The sequence below is a fragment of the Octopus sinensis genome, unplaced genomic scaffold (assembly GCF_006345805.1).
Source record: "Octopus sinensis unplaced genomic scaffold, ASM634580v1 Contig05180, whole genome shotgun sequence".
NCBI classification, from domain to species: domain Eukaryota; kingdom Metazoa; phylum Mollusca; class Cephalopoda; order Octopoda; family Octopodidae; genus Octopus; species Octopus sinensis.
The window spans coordinates 3,298-23,163 of record NW_021828090.1 but is presented as its reverse complement, the minus strand read 5'-3'; the positions used below and the strand labels follow the sequence as shown (position 1 = coordinate 23,163).

Genomic DNA, 19,866 nt, shown 5'->3' with positions numbered 1-19,866 from the left:
CTTTCACTGCTATTCTCTGGTGTCAAAGAATCCTTTTTGGTTATAATGAAATGAAATTTTCAATAATTTAATTGAAAGTTCTCATCAGAAAAAAATTAAAATAAAAGGGTTTCGCAACCACATTAAAGTTGGGAGCTGCTGCTTTAAAATATCGAATTTTAAAAGAGGCTTTGAAAAATAAATTTCCGCAAGATTTTTTAGGCAAATTAATATAGACCTAAATCTTGTCATTACTTTGTCATTACTTTGGTAGTCCCTGAATCTAGACTGCGCGTTGACATGAATCTGCACATCCATGCACTATACGTGGGCCCTAAGAGGTTGAGGTTGATAGAGTAAAACACTACAAATAACGAAAACAGAAATTTAATAACTAAGATGTTCTTTCCAGAGTTAAACTTTATTGCTTTATAGGTACTTTTGTCGAAGTGGTCGCAGTTTTTTTAGAAGATAATTAAAATTAATTAATTTTTTTAGTGAAAAATAGATTATTTAATTTATAACCCTCTATCAATAATTTAAATGGTTATTAAAATTATTTAAAAATTTATTTAACCAATTTAGTCATTTTTAGTACGCGGCATCCAAATTCCAGGACTGTAGAAGGAATTTATGTCTTTTACAATCTGTGCAAAACATTCCTTATAGTTCTGTATTTGTTTTTACTTTTTACTAGTTACTTTTTACTTATTTTCCGAGGCGTGGTGACAACAATATTTTTTTAGATTAAACAGTATAAATTTTTAATTTTTCAAGCATAAAATCGCCCCACCAAACTTAGAAATAGCAATGACCAATGAAATCACTTGCACCGCAAAAAACAATTTGACTGCTAATTCGGGTAGTTGTATCACCAGGAAAGATTGATGTACAAGAAATGAATTGACGATGTCGAATTCGCAACCGTTGGCAATACCCACCCGGAGTAAGTAAGGTGGAAATTCTGAGCTGAGGCGGGGACATACACTTCTCGCTGCCAATTTAGCAATCAGGTTTCCAATTGCTATAACCAAGATTGATTGATTTAAAATCACCTTTTCAATAATCTGGTTATTATTGGATCCTTGCTCTCTGATAAGGTAGTAATTACTAACATTTTTTTAATTTAACTCTTGAGTTAATTAGGGTAATTAATTAGGTGATTCTAACAATCCTTAAGATTTTTCTCAGCTTTTCCCGATGTTAAACTCTGGACCCAATGCATGTGCGGAACGGAAGGGGGTCATCCGTGGAGTCCGTATAGTGATAATAAAACCGTTTTTGATAATAAACAGAAGGCCCTCGCCAAGTCGGTTTAACCGGCATAAGCGGATACAGTTATATCCCGGAATGAGGGAGTAATAGAGGAAGGTGTTAATCTGGTTTCTTGCAAGGCAGCTACATTGATGTTATGTTTTTTGAGGGATGTCCGTAATTCAAGAACTTTCCCTCTTATTCCATTGATGTTCAGTTGGAGTATGATTAGATAGGGTCCTGAATTTTCCTCAACATTGCCCGAAAGCAGAATGCTCAAGCCTTCCGTCCATCGGGGGCTGAGATCCTGGGATTGTCGTCTGGATAATTCCAGCTGGGAAGAGTGCTTTCTCGAATTCTGTGCGCCTTCAGAGTTGTAACAACTGGTGAACCACATGATGCAACGTGACAAAATTACTATAATTACTGACATTCAAAACTGGTTTGTAATAAAAAATAAAGTTTTTTTCATTAATTATTGTCAATTATCTTAATTTTTAATGGCAAACCTAATACCTAATAAATTAAGCCACGTGTGAACACGCTGTTGATTTACTTTGTGGTGCTCTCTTAATTTTTTGCTACATTTTATTTTTTATCCTAATTGGATTCAGAAGGAATAATTAAGATGTATTTCGTTTAATGATTTAATTATCTGAAAGTTCATCATTTTTGTGATATTTTTCGATTTTATTCCTTTAATCTACTTTTTTTTTTACTTATTTATACTTTTTGCGATATTTTTCGATTTAGTTCATTTAATATCCATTTTTACTTATTTCTTATTTATAATTTTTGTGATGCTTTTCGATTTTGTTCTTTTAATCTCCTTTTTTTACTTATTTATACTTTTTGTGATATTTTTAGATTTAGTTCCTTTAATTTCTTTCATTTACTTATTTCTAAAAAAATAATTTTAATATTGCAAATTTATTATTTATTTGAAATTTATTATAAATTTAATAAATTATTCAATTTTAGATAATTTCGAATGGTGAACTCCTTCGATTTTTTACCTATTTCATTTTTATACATAAAAAGTAATCCGAAACTAAACTTCATGGACGGGAAGCCGACGCGATCGAGAAAGAATTAGAGCGTACTATCGCGAGGGATATTGTTCTTCAACCCAGCAATTGCCTTTTCAACCTCTTCCTGTGTTATCGTCCCACATAATGGTCCCTCCGATAATTGCGAAGTGCCAAGCCTCTTCACAATTCGGTCATAAGTGCCTCGTGGAACGGCAGATTCGACCTCTTGAACCTGACTGAGTTGGTTCCTGAGTACTTCCGGGATACGATCAGGGGTTCCAGAGAGGACTGGCAAAGCACGGAGGTCGGTGGGGGCAGCCGGGTGTTTAAGCTTGAGTGACTCGAGAAGCTCTTCCAACGGAGGTAGAACAATGTCATCGGAAGCCACATGGCGGACAGCTGCTTTAACATCATTTTCCATAAGCTTGGCGTGGACTTTATTACGAATGTTAGTACGTTCAGGTTTATTCCTTAAAGGAGGTTCAAGTATAACCTGGACTGATCGCGGAGTCAACTATATTGGTCTTTGAGAAGGTGTCTGTGCACGTGGAGTCCCACGCGAGGCATTTCCCATTACTCCACGGGAAAATGGTGACTCCATCTGGGCGTTTACCGTCTCCACGGTCAAGCCCAACGGGTTCCAGTTCTGTCGGGAATCCAGCTGCATGTAACGCAGCCGAAATAGTCTCGTTGATAGCGGAGTGTCTGGGAGCACGGCCAGCACTCCTTCTGCATGACAGGGGATGTAGTCCTTTGGTATCGACTTTACTCCCACATCGGCATTGGCCCCCCGAACAGACATCCCTAAAGAATATTTGTAATTATTTTCTTTGATAATTTTATATTTTGTTGTATCGACATTATCAAATAAGGGAAGCCTTCTATTGTTGGTATTAGCATCGATGTCATGTTTAATAATGACTAGGGCAACCAAAAAATTGCACTTTTTAATAAAAAAAATTGCAAAAATGAATTTTAAAAATTGTAAAAAATTGCAAAAATGAATTTTAAAAATTGTAAAAAATTGCAAAAATAATTTTTTTTAATTGTAAACATTACATTATGCAAAAAATTAACGAAATTATTTATTGTAATAGGAAATCAAATATTCCTGAACATTTTCAGGTTTAAAGTTCCTCTCTTTACTAAGAATTTTCGTCAAAAGAGATATTGCCCTTTCGATAGATGCTGAACTTGCGCTACATTTTCTGAGATGTGAATAAACTTCTGGCGATAGATTCTTATTTGAGAATTCAAGAATACTTAGTATTCCTGATTTCTCAAGCTTTTTTGATATATAGGATTTTATGTCGCATGGATCTGATGTAAAGTCTAGGGTGTTTAGATCACCATAAGCTGTTGCAATGGAGTAATCAAGCAATTCAGTATTTGAAATCATTTCAATTAATCCCAAATAATTTGAACTGATTTGGGTTAAGCTTGGAAACAACGTAGGATTATTCACTGATTTTTTTGCCTAAAATAATTAAAAACTAAAACATTTTGTATTAAAACTCCATCTCCTTCAAATTCAGATACGATTTTAATAATTTCTGGAAGATTCTGGGAGTAATATTTTGCTGCTTTTAGCCAGCTTCCCCATCTTGTAACCACAACTTCGGGTGGATTTCCGATTCGTGAAAACATCTCCAAACGTCTCTTGTTTTTGACTGTGGCAGCCTTTATAGACGAAATCAATTCATCAACATCTGCGAAGTATGCCTTAATCTTTAGAGCACAGTTGTGCAATAAATGTGACACGCAAGTCACGTGGAAAAGATTTTGGTATATCAATTTCATTGATGCCCCAGCTAAAATTAAATTTATTTATATATACCACTGGTCATATATCTCGCCCCATCTGTAACGAATAATATAAAATTTTCACGTTCAATAGAAAATTTCTTTATTACTTTGTCCACCTCAACACAAATTGTTGAAGTAGTAGGCGGATAATATAGATTGGTACACGATACTAAATGAAGATTTTTTGGAGTGGAGATTTTCCCAATCAAAGTAATTAAAAAACGAGTTCCATTGATTGGGCTTCATCACAAACAAAAAAAAACACATTCCCCACTATTGAATAACTTAAAAAAAACAACAGTAAATGAGTCTGAATGGTATTAATTTTATATTTTGATATTTCTTTAACATTTAACCTTCAAGATGATTCAGATGGCAAAGGATATGTTTCCTGCTCAAAAAGCCGTATGAGGGAAGGATGTCTGATTTTATAAATTGGTATGTTTGCCTCCAAAAACGCTTGTGTTACTTTGATCCCCCAATCCTTTCGAGTATCCGTTATCGCCGAAAGAAATGTTTGTGAACTCTGAGATGAATTTGTCCATTCTATAAATTTAAATTCAAAGAAATACAGTGGGCGCAAAAAAAAATCCGGTTTTCTAATTTCTCTATTTTTTTATATTGTGCGATATAATATTTTTTTTTAATCTTAAATTTTAGTGAAAAGTAACTCTTATTTTTTTATTTTGATTATTTTCATTATTTTTTTCAAGAGATATTTCCAATTAAATTTACAATGCGCAAAAAAAACCCGGTTTTTTAAAAAAATGTCAAATTAATATTTAATATGCCGTCCTTTAGCCATAAAAACATCGTACACCCTTCTCGGCATGCTGTTTATGAGTTTCTGTATTAGATCTTTCGGCATATTTTCCCAAATTTCGATAATTTTATCTTTCAGCTCATGCATATTTTTTGGAGGATTTTCGTACAATTTACTTTTAATATATGCCCAAAGATGTTCTATTGGATTTAAATCTGGCGATTGCGGTGCCCAATCCAATAGTTTGACGCTTCTTTCGGCAAAGAAATCTTTCGTGATCTTTGATGTGTGTGGAGGAGCCATGTCTTGTTGGAATATGAATTCATTCAAGCACATTTTCGCAGCGGACTCCCACAGATTATTTGATAATATGTTCACATAAGTTGCTGAGTTCATAGTTCCATTTATAAATACTAGATTGCCTACTCCATAATACCCGAAACATCCCCACACCATTATTTTTCCCCCTCCAAATTTAACAGTGGAGATAAGTGCGATTTTTCTAGACGTGTGTTGTTTTTCCTATAACAAAATTCCTTTTTTTTGTGATTAAAAATTTCGAAACAGCATTCATCACTAAAAATAGTTGATTTCCATGACGTCATATTCAGTGCGATAAATTTTTTGACAAGGAATATCGTTTTTCGATATTAATTTTAGACAGATACGGTTTTTTTTGACACACACGTGAATATATTTCCTTTTGTTTCAGATAATTCCCAATTGTTCGTTTTGAGACGATTTTTCCTGTCAAAGAATGAAGATCCTTTGACAGGCAACGGGAAGATTTTTTCGGATTGTCAGAAACAAGCGTCAATAAAGTATTTATATCATCATTATTTAATGTCCTAGGTCTTCCAGAACCGGACAGTCTCTGTGTTGTTCCATATTTTTTGTATTTACGTATGTAATCTCCCACTGTTGATCTGGGAATTTCTACTTCTTCTGAAATTTGTTTATATGTCCAATTAAGGAAATAAAGTTGAATAATTTGTCCTTTCACAATTTCTGAAATACACGACATCCAACAACAACAAAAATGACAATTTCAAATTTTTGAGAATAAAAGACTCAATAATTAAAAAAACCGAGTTTTTTTTGCGCATTTTAAAATTAAATTCAAGATATCTCTATGAAAAATAAAAATACTTAAAATTAAAAACATACTCGATTTACATTTCAAAATGATACTAAATTAAAAAAAAATAATATAAAATTTATATTGAAAAATTCGAAAAATAAGAAAACCGGATTTTTTTTGCGCCCACTGTACTGTGTGCTTTTAAATGTTTTTTTGAAGAACGGTGCGCATCAACAAAAAATTTTGTGTCACACCGTACAACAGTTGAGCAATTGGAGCAAAATAAATTCCCTTCACTGTCAATAACAAACTCGGGGAATTTCTTTGCATAAAATGAAATTTTCTGTGACACTGTCCTTTTACCCATTACAACAAACAACTAAAACACGTTTTAATAATCTTTTACTTATTTTTTTTTTTTTTTTTTTTTTTTTTTTTTTTTTATTTTTTAACAATGAAAGATAAAATAATTAATTAACTAATTAACTTTCCTTTTCCATATTAGTTTGCTCCGCCAAGTTTACTCTCGGAATCCTCTTCCCGCTATCTGTTCCCACTTCGGAGTTGTTTCCTTCATCGGCGGAAACTACAGAATCTCGCCGTCTCTTCACCGATTTCCGTCCTTCGTCAAATGAGTTACCTGAGGTAGACATATTTTCGAAGCCAAATTTGTGTTCTACTATCATGCTTTCCATTGTTTTTTTCAAACCAACAGTCTGGATGTATGCTTGCACACTTTCTTTGATTTTAAGAAGGTCCATATATTTTCTGAAGAATGTAGAGACTATCCCATCCCACGTGAGGACAATCGGTACAATCTTTACCTTAGCCTTGTGAATTAATTGTAATTCACTGGCTAGAATGTCGTATTTATGCATTTTTTCCACTTCCACCGATTTCAAATTATCTATCGAGGTAACACCCACTTCAATGATCCATATCAAATTTTCCTTCTTGTCATACAGGAATATATCAGGCTTGTTATATTGTATTTTTAGTTCAGTTGGAATTGTAGTATCGACCCGAATTTCCGCAGAGCTATTCGACATTATACACTGCACGGAGTGGTTTTTCAGTCTCTTGGACTTCTTCATTCCAAATCTCCGACACAAGTGCATGTGAACACACCTCACAATCTCGTTATGCCTTCTGGTATAATCTGAATTTAGCATTCTACTGCATCGCGTCGCAAGATGGTCCACGGTTTTAGGCGAGGATTTACAATGTGGGCATTTTTCATCAGAGTTTCTGAAAAAGACGTTTCTGTCTTGAAGAAAAGAGAACATTGCCTCAGATTTAGGAGATATATTCCCTTTCTTTAGCCATGTTGAAGATGTTGGGATATCAAAAGTATTATTTTCAAGCGACTCAAATAGCTTCGAATGCAACCTTTTCTTTTTAATACTAAGCAACAGTGACTCTATCTGCAAGTCACGTAGTGATTTAGCAATCTCATCGAGTGTGGTTGTTCCATATTTACAATGCAAGAATTCTGTGATTGTGGCCATATGGGTTTTCCTTTTCTGTTCGGCCCACAAAATTGCTGCTTTTCTCAAGGAGATTAACTTTCGCCTTTCCAAATTGGTTTTGAAGTCCAACAGCATTTTTTCCGCCTTAAAGGCAACTGATACAAGTCCCCTTCCAAGTGTATCTCTTGGCAGATACAGTCTTTCTTTACAGGCTGGCTTCATGTGAATTTTCAAATCAGCCAACAGCTTTCTGACAAACTTGTCCATTTCTTCGAAACAAGATGGTTCCAGATCGAGTAGACCGATATAATAGTTAATCAGCGATAGAGCATGCTCATTAATTGCTCTAAATAGATTGACTGCATTTAGTTTAGTTTCCGATAGTCTTCCAATACGCTTTTGCATTTCTTCTTTAATATTTTTGAGTACATCCTCTTTAAGAGCATTACTGCATCTGTCTTCTAGCACCCCCAGATAGCGATAGCTATCTAGTCCATCCATTAATGTAGCTTCATTCCTCAACAAATAACAATTTGTCGCTGATTTCTCAAAATTCTTCTCCAAACCAGCCAGTTTAAAGTAAATGTTCACATCCTCCATCATGCGTGCCAGTGTCTCTTCCTTCTGAGCAAAAAGCTTCAAATCATCGATGAATAGAAAATGATTGGTAGAAAAGGTTAAGGACTTGTCTTCACCAGTATTGATTGACATACTCGGATATTTTAAAGATAAAATCCTGCTTAATGGATCCAAGACCAATACAAATAACTGTGGTGACAGTGAGTCACCTTGGAGTATACCACGATCAATATTAACTGTTCCAAGCAGCTCTTTTCCTAATCTTAACGACACTCTCCAGTTAGGAATTATTGACATCATAAATTTCGTTATCCATTTAGGTAGTCCTGAGTTTTCCAAAACTTCAAAAAGAAATTCGTGACTCACTGAGTCAAAAGCTTTCTTTACGTCGATCCATGCACATAATAATTTGTTTCCATAAACTTCATTAACGCATCTATTTAGAAGCGCTAATTCCTTTGCTCCTTGGCAATGGCGTTTAGATCCCAACTGGAACTCCGTTATCAGATCGTAAGTATCAGCATATACAGCGATTTTTTCGTTCACACATTTTGTGACCAATTTATATAAGCACGGCATGCATGTAATTGGTCTAAGGTCCTTCGGATCAACAGAGTTTGCTTTCTTTGGGATTAAAAATGTAATTCCAGTGTAAAACCATCCTTGTGGTTGACTGACACCATTAATAATATTTCTGATCACTTGGAAAAGAAATTTGTGAAGAGAGTCCAGCTTTTTGATAAAGAAATTGTACACAGCATCACATCCCGGAGCCTTCCAATTAGGAAGGTACTCAATTAAGTTTGATATAAACTCGTCGCTAACGTCAGGTGCATTATCTTCCACTCCAGTTACTCTTTTGTTCACTCCAAGGCCCAAATCAGTTTTATCCCTTTTCTTCCAAACATCACCCCAAAACTTGAGACACTCAGACGAGTCAAAACCAGCAATTTGTTTGTTATCAGAATTGGGATTCAGCTTTCTGTAGAACGATCTTCTGTTCAACTCGAAGTTTCTATTATCTATTCCATATTGCCTTCTTGAATCTGAAACTGATAACTTTTTGTTTAGAATTTTGATTTGATCATTTATTGTAGACGATATTCTCTCAAACTCCCCCCTTTTAGACTTCTTATAATTGTAGGAGCAGAGAATGTCTACTGCTTTCTTCCGTTCCTCATCTTTAGTGGTGGACATAAAATGCTTTGATATTAACCGATCATTCTCCATCAAAGATTCAATTTTATTTTGGATTTTTTGTTTCCAATTCGACTTGAATGTCAATTTACTTGATATCTGTTGATATACACATTGTGCTGAGTATATCAAAGACGAAATATCCTCAATACTTGCAGGAATGTTATTCGACGTGTATTCAATTAGGGCTTTATTAATCATTTCAATCACTTCATGATTTACATGCTGAGATTGAATCTTTCTTGTTTGCTTCCTTTCTTCGATTGGTATTGATTTATTTTGATCAATTTGAATTAATAATTCTTCAAAAATTTTGTTGTACAGTGTCAAATCAGGTAATTTTCTATTCATATTATGTCCAGTTTTGGTGATTTCATTATTTCCGCGGAAAGTAGTAGCAAGTTTTTTCAATTCGAATATCGATTTTTTCTTACCAAATTTAGAATTAAAATAGCTGGCCATAAGTGGCCACCCTCCCCTAGGTACTCGCTTGAGACGATCTTTGACATAGTTCAAAAGAGATGACATCCACTCTCCTGGGTTGGACGAATCAATAGACTCACAAATAGCTTTTAAGGATAACAAAGTTGACGAGAGCTGCTGAGTTTCATTGTATTTGACAGGGGCATTAAGACAGCCATGAACAGACAAATCCACATTTTCTTGAGCGTCATTTACTTGGTATTCTGTGGATGCGTCCATGGAAATGACTTTTCCAGACTGAGAAAAACCAACCATCCTTACACCACTAAACAAAAATTGTAGTTTCTTTTACTTATAATTATATTATTTTTTAATAAAAAATTTTTTTTTTAATTTAAAAAAATTGCAAAAAATTGTAAAATGACTACAAAAAATTGCAAATTTAAATCGAATAAAAATATAATTAAAATTAATGTCTATTCATTACTTTATTATTTATCGAATTTTAATTAAATTATATTTAATTGCAAAAAATTGCAATTGGTTGCCCTAATAATGACAGAATCTCCGATATTTATATTTTCTTCATCGTGGCTCCATTTTATTTTGTTTTTCATTTTCTCGCCTGCTTTTGTGATGTTTTTCAAAACAGATTCACAATTTTCAGATGAAATATTATCCGAGTTTGTTTGATAACAAATTTCCGCGTTTTCATCTTCAGCGTCAAAAGCCACAGACCTTCAAGTTGTTTTGTATTTGGCAGAAAAAGAAAAAAGTAAGCAATTGGGTGGCTAAGGGAATTGTCGAGGGCCTGAGGGTCAGCTCAACGATGCCGCGCTGCGTATTGAGTGGCAGTTTCCGCGGAGCATATCGGAGATTCTGTCATTATTAGGGCAACCAATTGCAATTTTGGCAGAAAATCACTTCCATCTTAATAATAAAATGATATGGTGTGTGTCTGTCTGTCTGTCTGTGTGTGCACACCAACTTCAAATTGGCAATACGATGTCCTCGACTTACATGATGAGGTCCTTAAAACCTTCCCCCCAAAAAAAATTAAAAAAAAATTTTCTGCATTTTGGTTAAAATGAACAACTACAATGTCCTCGACTTACATGATGAAGTCCTTAAAACCTTCCCCCCAAAAAAAATTAAAAAAAAATTTTCTGCATTTTGGTTAAAATGAACAACTACAATGTCCTCGACTTACATGATGAAGTCCTTAAAACCTTCCCCCCAAAAAAAATTAAAAAAAAATTTTCTGCATTTTGGTTAAAATGAACAACTACAATGTCCTCGACTTACATGATGAAGTCCTTAAGACCTTCCCCCCAAAAAAAATTAAAAAAAAATTTTCTGCATTTTGGTTAAAATGAACAACTACAATGTCCTCGACTTACATGATGAAGTCCTTAAAACCTTCCCCCCAAAAAAAATTAAAAAAAAATTTTCTGCATTTTGGTTAAAATGAACAACTACAATGTCCTCGACTTACATGATGAAGTCCTTAAAACCTTCCCCCCAAAAAAAATTAAAAAAAAAATTTCTGCATTTTGGTTAAAATGAACAACTACGATGTCCTCGACTTACATGATGAGGTCCTTAAAACCTTCCCCCCAAAAAAAATTAAAAAAAAAGTTTTCTGCATTTTGGTCAAAATGAACAACTACGATGTCCTCGACTTACATGATGAGGTCCTTAAAACCTTCCCCCCAAAAAAAATTAAAAAAAAATTTTCTGCATTTTGGTTAAAATGAACAACTACGATGTCCTCGAATTACATGATGAGGTCCTTAAAACCTTCCCGCCAAAAAATCAAAAAATTATTTTCTGCATTTGATTAAAATGAACAACGTTAATGTCCTCGACATTCATGATGAGGCCTATTAAAACCTTCGAGGCAAAAATCTCACGTATTAAGAATATCCTTGATGAAAACGACAGCGAGAATATTAACAATGATGAACTCCCAATTATTCGCGATAAAGAAATTCAATTCATCCTATGATTTTTTCTTTAAAATTAAATGCATATATCATTATCGACCATGAATCAAAATTAAAGCTATTATCATATTTGACTTTGACAGAATGTGCAATTACAGATTGCACGACCTTGAATAGAGTGGGCAATTAACAGATTTTGAAAAACACTTTGATAGTTAAAACCACATTAGCACAATCATTAACACAATTTACCACCAATTGACAGCGCAATCAGAAGAATTTGCGTAAAAATATTAACTATTTAGTTAAGTTTTTCGTAAAGATAGAATTTATTTTTGGTATGCCTCTTTTCCTAATCTTTTGTTATTATTCAAAAATAATTTTTTAACTAGATAACCGAAGGAGGAAAAACGAAGCTGAAGAAAAAACGGTCAGCTTAAGGTAATTAATTAAATCTTTTTTGTGTGTCGCTTTTTTGGCTGCTGCTACTCTGCCTGCCGCATCTCCGGCTGCCCCATTTCCGCCAGTGGTTTGTCTAATCAAGGTCACTAAGCTAAATCTCCGGCTGGAATGCCGAATCATCTCTTAAAGTTAAAGATAGGCGTTCCAGTGGTTTTACTACGAAATCTTGCGCCACCTAAATTATGCAACGGAACGAGGTTAGTTATCAAAAATTTGATGGCTAACGTAATAGAGGCGACGATATTAACAGGTAAGTATAGAGGTGAGGATGTTTATATTCCACGAATTCCGATAATTTCTGATGAATTACCATTTAGATTTAAAAGGCTGCAATTTCCTTTGAGGATGAGTTTTGCAATGACAATAAACAAGGCCCAGGGACAGTCATTAAAGGTAGTTGGGTTATTTTTAGAGAGTGAGTGCTTTTCACATGGACAGCTGTATGTGGGATGCTCGAGGGTAGGCAGAAGAGAAAATTTATTCATATATGCCAAGGAAGGACGGACGACAAACATCGTTTATCAAAAGGCGATAGAATAGGGTTACATTAAACCAGGTAGTTTTATACATCTACATAAACTTATAGTTGTTTGATGAAACAGGCCCTCCGCAGGAGCTAGGTCGCGGTGAGCAAAGCGAGCTGCCGAGCTAGTAATTCATAAAAATAATGAATGGTCTATGCTTTGTAGTTGCATGTACCGTCTTATTATGTCGCAAGCCGAGCGAGCGACCGAGCGCTAGACGCAACCAATCAAATTTACTCAATGTCAAAATAACTTATTTTATTGATAGATCAAGGACAATTATTATTTCTGACTGTTATTGAGTCGTTTGGCATGTACTTTCATTACTAATCCATCACTATTTTCCACATTGACAAAATTGTTAGACAATTTTGCAATAATAGTGAATGGATCCCCGTATGGATGTTCAAACCTGGTTAATCTCAAGGAAGGATTCGTCCCATAATTTTTTTGAATGCGAACCTTTTAAGTAATTATAAAATAAATACAATGTCTCCAATGTTTAATTCATATTTAGACACATGCACTCCCATCTTCCTGTTCATTCTCTTATAATATGGAGAATCCAAGTTGACTTTTGGGAAGTTGAATTCGAATTCATCTTTAGTTGAATTTAAAACATTTACTGTTAGTTTCGGGAGTGAATTGAAGTTCAGTTGCCTCTACATCAGTATTTCCTGAAACAGTATTGAATCCAGGAATTCCACGATATCTCTCAAAGGGGCTAACGCCTGCAAAAAATTTAAGACAAATAATTCACCTGTAGATGAATGAGGTGTTTGATTGTACAAAAACACAGTCTTTCTTATGTGTTTTACCCACTCTTTGGTTTCACCCAAACTCATAATTTTTGAAAGGCTCCTTGTGACCGTTTGATTAAATCGTTCAACAATTCCCTGACTCTGGGGATTGTTTGGTCTTTCATGTATTTGTCGAACACAAAACTCATCCTTCCCTCAGTGAAAAAATCTTTATTACAACAAAAAAGGTCAGCTGGTAGTACGAAGCGTGATATTCGGCGGACAAAATTTGACGATGGCATCTATTAGCTCATCGAAGGAGTTGTCTAAATGGCTCACTTGCCTTCTCCATAAAAATTCTGCTCGGATCTACAATATTTCGTCTGCAAATTTATTAACGAATTATGGCCAATGTGATTAACTGTAAGGTGCACATAAGCAAGAGCATTGAGATCTGGCGTTGAATAACCTATTAGCAAGAATAAAGTAGAATTACCCTTCCATTTGTCAGTGTGTATCACTGATTCCGGTGCGATATTTTCCTGTATTGCGGCGGTTAGAGTTCTTTTGGAGCGATCTGGAACCATCTTGATGAAACAGTCTTTACTTCCACTAGAGATTCCCCCAAACACCCATTGTTGAGGGAAAATCCATCCTGCATTGTTTTTCCGTTTAGAAAACATGCATTCGTCAACTTGGACAACTTTGCCAATACCACCTAACAATCTAATGGAACACTAATACCAATCATTGTGTTCGGACGATTTGCTAAAATGCGCAAACCTCTCGCAGGGAGTGAGACCAATTACAAATTGTATGGCCACTCCATTCCAGTTGACGCCGACACCATAAAATACTGTGTCTGTCGAAACTCCACATGTACATAAAGCGAATACATGACTGTAAGTTCACTTTCGTGCCTTCGAGCCACGTACCTAAAAATAAAGTACTCTCTTATACCGTTTCTAATAGAACTATATGTTCGACACCCACTTTTATAGCACACCCATGTTGTATTCTCCTGCTGTTGGAGAAGGGTCATAAAATGTCTGTTTTGACATTTTTTTTCTTTGGGAAAGATTCCAACCTCTTGAAGGAAGGCAACTGACTACATTTCAGTACGGGGAAGTTCATAGTCCTTCAGTTTTGCAAATTCTTAAAGCATCTAGGTTTCTTAAATTTTCTAATCATTAATGGACTTTTTTTATCTGTCACCGTCATATTTGCACACAGCAACAAAGAAAATCTAAAATATAAGAAATACAATAAACCGGTTTTTTGGCATTTTTTGCCCTGGGCGATTTTTCTGACAAACACTTTTTGAAGGAATATTTTTGTAGAATATTCTGTCACGGTCGGCTCATATGTGTGGGCGACACGTATGGCTCTACCCATTTATTTTTTAATTTTGATCGGCAAATATAGTATTAAATATTAATACAATATTAACCCGTTAATTACCGCAAACCACCTGCTATTGATTCGATTGCATTTCCACAACTACTAGTTTCCGTGGAACAAGTTGTGAAGGCACTCAAAAGTTTCTCCCCAAGCAGCAGTGGGGGCATCGATGGTTTGAAACCAGGACACATTAAAGATCTGATTTCTCCCCTAACTGCTGAGGCTCTTCGCCAACTATTGTCTTCTATTACGGATCTATGCAACCGCCTTATCGGGGTGATTTACCTGACTTTGCACGGACGATTTTCTTTTCCGCTAATCTCACCGCCCTGGGGAAGAAAGATAATGGTGTTAGACCGATCGCCATCGGCAATATTTTTCGCAGATTGGCCGGAAAGCTTGTCTGCCACGCAGTAGTCCCCGAGCTGGCTGCCAAATTCGAAGTTATAAATCTCAATATCCCACACGGAATTTTTGTCGAAACTATGGCCGTTCTGGAAGATATTTTAAAAGGCGTGCGGATCACCGATAAAAAAAACCTCCTCATCCTTGGATCCCCAATTGGTCGCGAGGCTTTGTCTCAAACTCTTATTGACAAGGCAGCTGCTCTGTCATGCATTATTCAAAGACTCTCTCTCATCGACGCTCATGTCGGGTTCTTTCTTCTCCGTAATTACTTTTCAACTCCGAAGCTCCTATCTACTTTAAGAAGCTCTCCGTGTTTTCGCGAACAAAATCTCCTTTCCGTTATTGAAAATATTCTGAAGTCCGGAGCAGAGTCGCTATGCAACGTACGTTTCGACCCTCTGGGTTGGATTCAATCCACCCTACCTGTAAGCCGCGGTGGGATTGGACTCCGTTCTCCCGTGTCTATCGCTCTTCCTGCTTTCCTTTCGTCAACGGCGTCATCCCGTGTCCTCACTGACATTGTTCTCAGAAACCTACCCGAACGAAAAATGTCAGTTGATCACGTGGTCGCTTTGGACCTGTGGGATTCATTGAACAACAATAGACCCAGTGACTTGCGTATCCAAGCTCAATGGGACGCTATCTCATGTGAGGCTCTTGACGTACATCTACGCAAAAATTTCAATCAGCACAGACTTGCATGTCTCCGCGCAGGCTGCTGCACCGGGAGTGGGGCCTGGCTGGATGCTTTCCCTGTCTTTTCCACCGGTAACCTATTAGACAAGGATTGTCTACGAATTGGATTATCATTGCGTCTCGGATTGGAAATCTGCGAAATACATAAATGTCGTTGTGGTGCTGTTATTGACCGTTTCGGTCTACATCCCCTTTCCTGTCGTCGCAGTGCAGGGCGCGCACCACGCCATTTAGCACTTAACGACGTTATTCAGAGGGGGCTCACGGCCGCCCCATTGCTGTCGGAAACATTCTCCGAAGGATTGCTTCCAAGATAGCAAACAAGGCAGGCTCTGAGGAACTTCTACCGTATTTCTTACCAACACAGCTCGGAGTTGGTGTCCGAGGAGGCGCTGAGGCCGGGGTCCACGTTCTACGTGAGTTTGTTATTTCTTCCACGGATTCCCAACGAATTCTGGCCAAGATCGACTTAAAGAATGCATTCAATTCTGTTAGAAGAGACTGTATCCTTGAAGCTTGCGCCAAAGAAATTCCGTACATCCTACCGATTGTCAATTTGGCATACTCCAAGCCTTCCGCGCTTATATTCGGGACAACCATACTTGATTCTGCCAATGGAGTTAAACAAGGTGACCCTCTAGGTTCTCTCTTATTCTCCCTCGCAATCCACCAAACAACGAGATCGTGTAAAAATGATCTTAACATGTGGTATTTGGATGATGGAGTAATTGGAGGAACCCCCGAAGGCATCTTGGAAACGCTGAAGTCTCTTGTGTTTAATTTTGGAGCGCTTGGGCTTGAATTCAACTGCGGCAAATGCGAAATTGTGAATGTCAACACGGACGAACTTTCCTTTCGTAAGTGGATGACCCAATTCGACAAACTGCTACCTGGATGCACCTTCCCCCTCAAAGAGAACTTGATTTTTCTTGGATCTCCTATTTTTGAAAGTGGTATCAAAGCTGTTATGAAGGCTAAAGTATAACTTGGATGATAATTCCTCTGACATGGATGTACGGAAACTTAAAAATGTTCAAATTGAATGGTTATTGACGAAAATTAACAGTAAATCTCTTCATTCTATGTTATTCAAATGTTTAAAAGACTCAAATGTTGATACTGCATCATCGTCGGGCTGGCTTGCAAAAGGAAATAATAGTCCAAGAGCCGAAGCATTGTATTGCCTTTTACAGGACCGAAATTTGTTCTTTGAGGAAAAAGGATCAAATTGCAGTCATTGTAAATCTGCCAAAAAAACAGTCGATCATTTGGCAACGAGATGCAATAGAATGTTAAATAGTGATTATATACGCCGTCACAATGAGGTGGTGAGATGTCTTCATTTAAACCTGTGTCGTAAATATGGAATCACATATTCAAAGAAACTGAAGACTCACTCAGTCCAATCAATAGTAACAACTGAGAATGTTGAGATTAGAGTCGATACGACGCTGATGACAGACATCAAAGTACAACATAACAAGCCGGACATATTTGTTTTCGATAAAAGGACAAGGGAGATTACTTTAGTAGAGGTCGGAATCACTTCTCAAGAGATGCTGAAGGTGGTTGAGATTGAAAAACTTCATAAATACGACCTCCTCGCGGGAGATTTGTCCCAAATATACAAAGCGAAAGTTAAAATTGTCCCTATTGTTATGACTTGGGAGGGAATTGTGAGTAAATTCTACAAATCATATATGGATTTTTTGGGTGTGGATATTATTCCAAGGGCATATATTCAATCTATTGTACTAAAGAAAACTCTTGAAAGCATGTTAGTGGAGCACCGAAATAGGATGAACTTTCAAGAGAGTGATGTTAGTGAAGTCATTCATTTTCTACAAAGAAAATCTCTACAATTTGAGGACGACGGAATCGTGCCCATGGAACAACAATCCTGGAGTGAGGATCAGATTGGTGATGGTCATCAAGAGATTGCAGTTAGAGAGCTAAGGAATGGCTCAAAAAGAAAAAGAATGAATTAATACGTCAAATCAATTTTAAATAAATCCGAATTAACATACATTTTCTAATAAATTAGTTACTTTTTACTTATTTTCCGAGGCGTAGTGACAACAATATTTTTTTAGATTAAATAGTATAAATTTTTAACTTTTCAAGCATAAAACCATAAATCGCTCCAATTAAATTCGCTTCAGTTGAAGTATGATTAGATGGGGTCCTGGATTCTCCTCAACATCGCCCGAAAGCAGAATGCTCAAGCCTTTCGTCCATCGGTGGCTGCGATCCTGGGATTGTCGTCTGGATAATTCCAGCTGGGAAGATTGAATGGTTCTTTTCTTGAATTCTATAGGAGTATTCTGTGCGCCTCCACAGTTGTAACAACTGATGAACCACATGACCAAATGTAACAAAATTACTATAATTACTGACATTCAAAACTGTTTTGTAATAAAAATAAAGTTTTTTTCATTAATTATTGTCAATTATCCTAATTTTTAATGGTAAACCTAATATCTAATAAATTAAGCCACATGTGAACACGCTGTTGATTTACTTTGTGGTGCTATCTCATTTATTTGCTACACTTTATTTTTTTTATCTTAATTGGATTCAGAAGGAATAATTCAAGATGTATTTTTTTTTAATGATTTAATTATCTGAAAGTTCATCATTTTTGTGATATTTTCGATTTTATTCCTTTAATCTACTTTTTTTACTTATTTATACATTTTGTGATATTTTTCGATTTAGTTCATTTAATATCCATTTTTACTTATTTCTTATTTATAATTTTTGTGATATTTTTCGATTTTGTTCTTTTAAACTCCTTTTTTACTCATTTATACTTTTTGTGATATTTTTCGATTTAGTTCATTTAATATCCTTTTTTACTTATTTATAATTTTGTGATGCTTTTCGATTTTGTTCTTTTAATCTCCTTTTTTACTTATTTATACTTTTTGTGATATTTTTTGATTTTGTTCTTTTAATCTCCTCTTAAACTTATTTATACTTTTTGTGATATTTTTTGATTTCGTTTTTTAAATCTCCTTTTTTACTTATTTATAAAGGTGTCTCATTCGAGAACGAATGCATTGTCGTATTGTAGCAGTAAACTGCATACTGTAGAATCGACATCCATTCATTATGATTCCCATTTTCTTCAATTAGTTTGGCGATTGATCTTGTTATCGTTTGATTAAAACATTCCATTATACCCTAGAAATTAATTGGTAGAATAACCTGAGATCTAGGATTGTTTGGTCTTCCATGAATGTGAAGTATTCTGAACCTTTGACATAAACTTTGAATTTCTGCATTTTTAAATTCTGTCCCGTTGTCCGACTGTAGAATTTTACATGGCCCATGTATTCAGCAGTTTGAAGTTCGCAGCAAATATAGAAGCCTTGGCAACATGAGGTTTACTCTGAGCACGAAAAATCCGTAGTGAGAATCAAGCAACATGAGCTTATTTGTGAAATCAGTGACCCATTTGGCTTTCTCAGATAGCGACTTCTTAAGTTGGATTTGAAAAAGAGTCGAGTCGATAACAACTAGAATCTGAGATTTAATACTGCTAATAAATACCCAAAAATATCCAGAATTTTGTTCTGAATAACGCCTTAGATCCACCAAATCCGCAAGATATCTATCTTTTGGGTTTTTGGATATTATCGGCGTGATTGGTGGCTTAGTCTCCAGCATCCTTTTGGATTGGCAGAAAGGACAATGTTTAATTACGTCAGAAACCTCTGCACGAGTAACGTTGTACAGAGATTTTCTTAATTGATCAAAAAGGCGATTTCGACCAAAGTGTGTTAAGTTATGCTCAGTCTAACATGAATTACTTATTTATTTATGTACACTAATGAACTGAGTCTTGAGTTCTGAATTTTTTATAGAGAAGAACCGTAGCTTCATATCACTGTGCTAAACCATAACTTAGATCAGGCATTCTCAACCTTTTTTTGTTCATCGCCCCCTTAGATATTTTATCGCCCCCTTGTCCACACACAATTTAAAAATTTTTGGGCATTGTCCCTTAATTGGTTGTTTTTGTATATATCATTTTTTCGTGAAATTATCTTTTCTGTCAAAACCAAGTTTTCTTCTGTCTGCAAAAATGCGACTATTGCATCG

General features: G+C 35.6%; 2 protein-coding genes across 2 annotated transcripts; one reads left to right on the top strand and one right to left on the bottom strand.

Moving 5' to 3' along the window:
• Positions 1-6,396: 6,396 nt before the first annotated feature.
• Positions 6,397-9,360, bottom strand: LOC115227605. Its single transcript, XM_029798381.1, has one exon. The coding sequence runs from the start codon at positions 9,358-9,360 to the stop codon at positions 6,397-6,399; it is 2,964 nt and encodes a 987-aa protein (XP_029654241.1).
• Positions 9,361-16,766: 7,406 nt separating this feature from the next.
• LOC115227604 lies at positions 16,767-17,747 on the top strand. Its single transcript, XM_029798380.1, has one exon. The coding sequence runs from the start codon at positions 16,767-16,769 to the stop codon at positions 17,745-17,747; it is 981 nt and encodes a 326-aa protein (XP_029654240.1).
• The last annotated feature ends 2,119 nt before the right edge of the window (positions 17,748-19,866 follow it).

Bases quoted from the DNA above. Each gene is read 5' to 3' on its own strand.
- LOC115227605 (XM_029798381.1), bottom strand. From the start codon at position 9,360: ATGATTAATAAAGCCCTAATTGAATACACGTCGAATAACATTCCTGCA.
- LOC115227604 (XM_029798380.1), top strand. From the start codon at position 16,767: ATGGATGTACGGAAACTTAAAAATGTTCAAATTGAATGGTTATTGACG.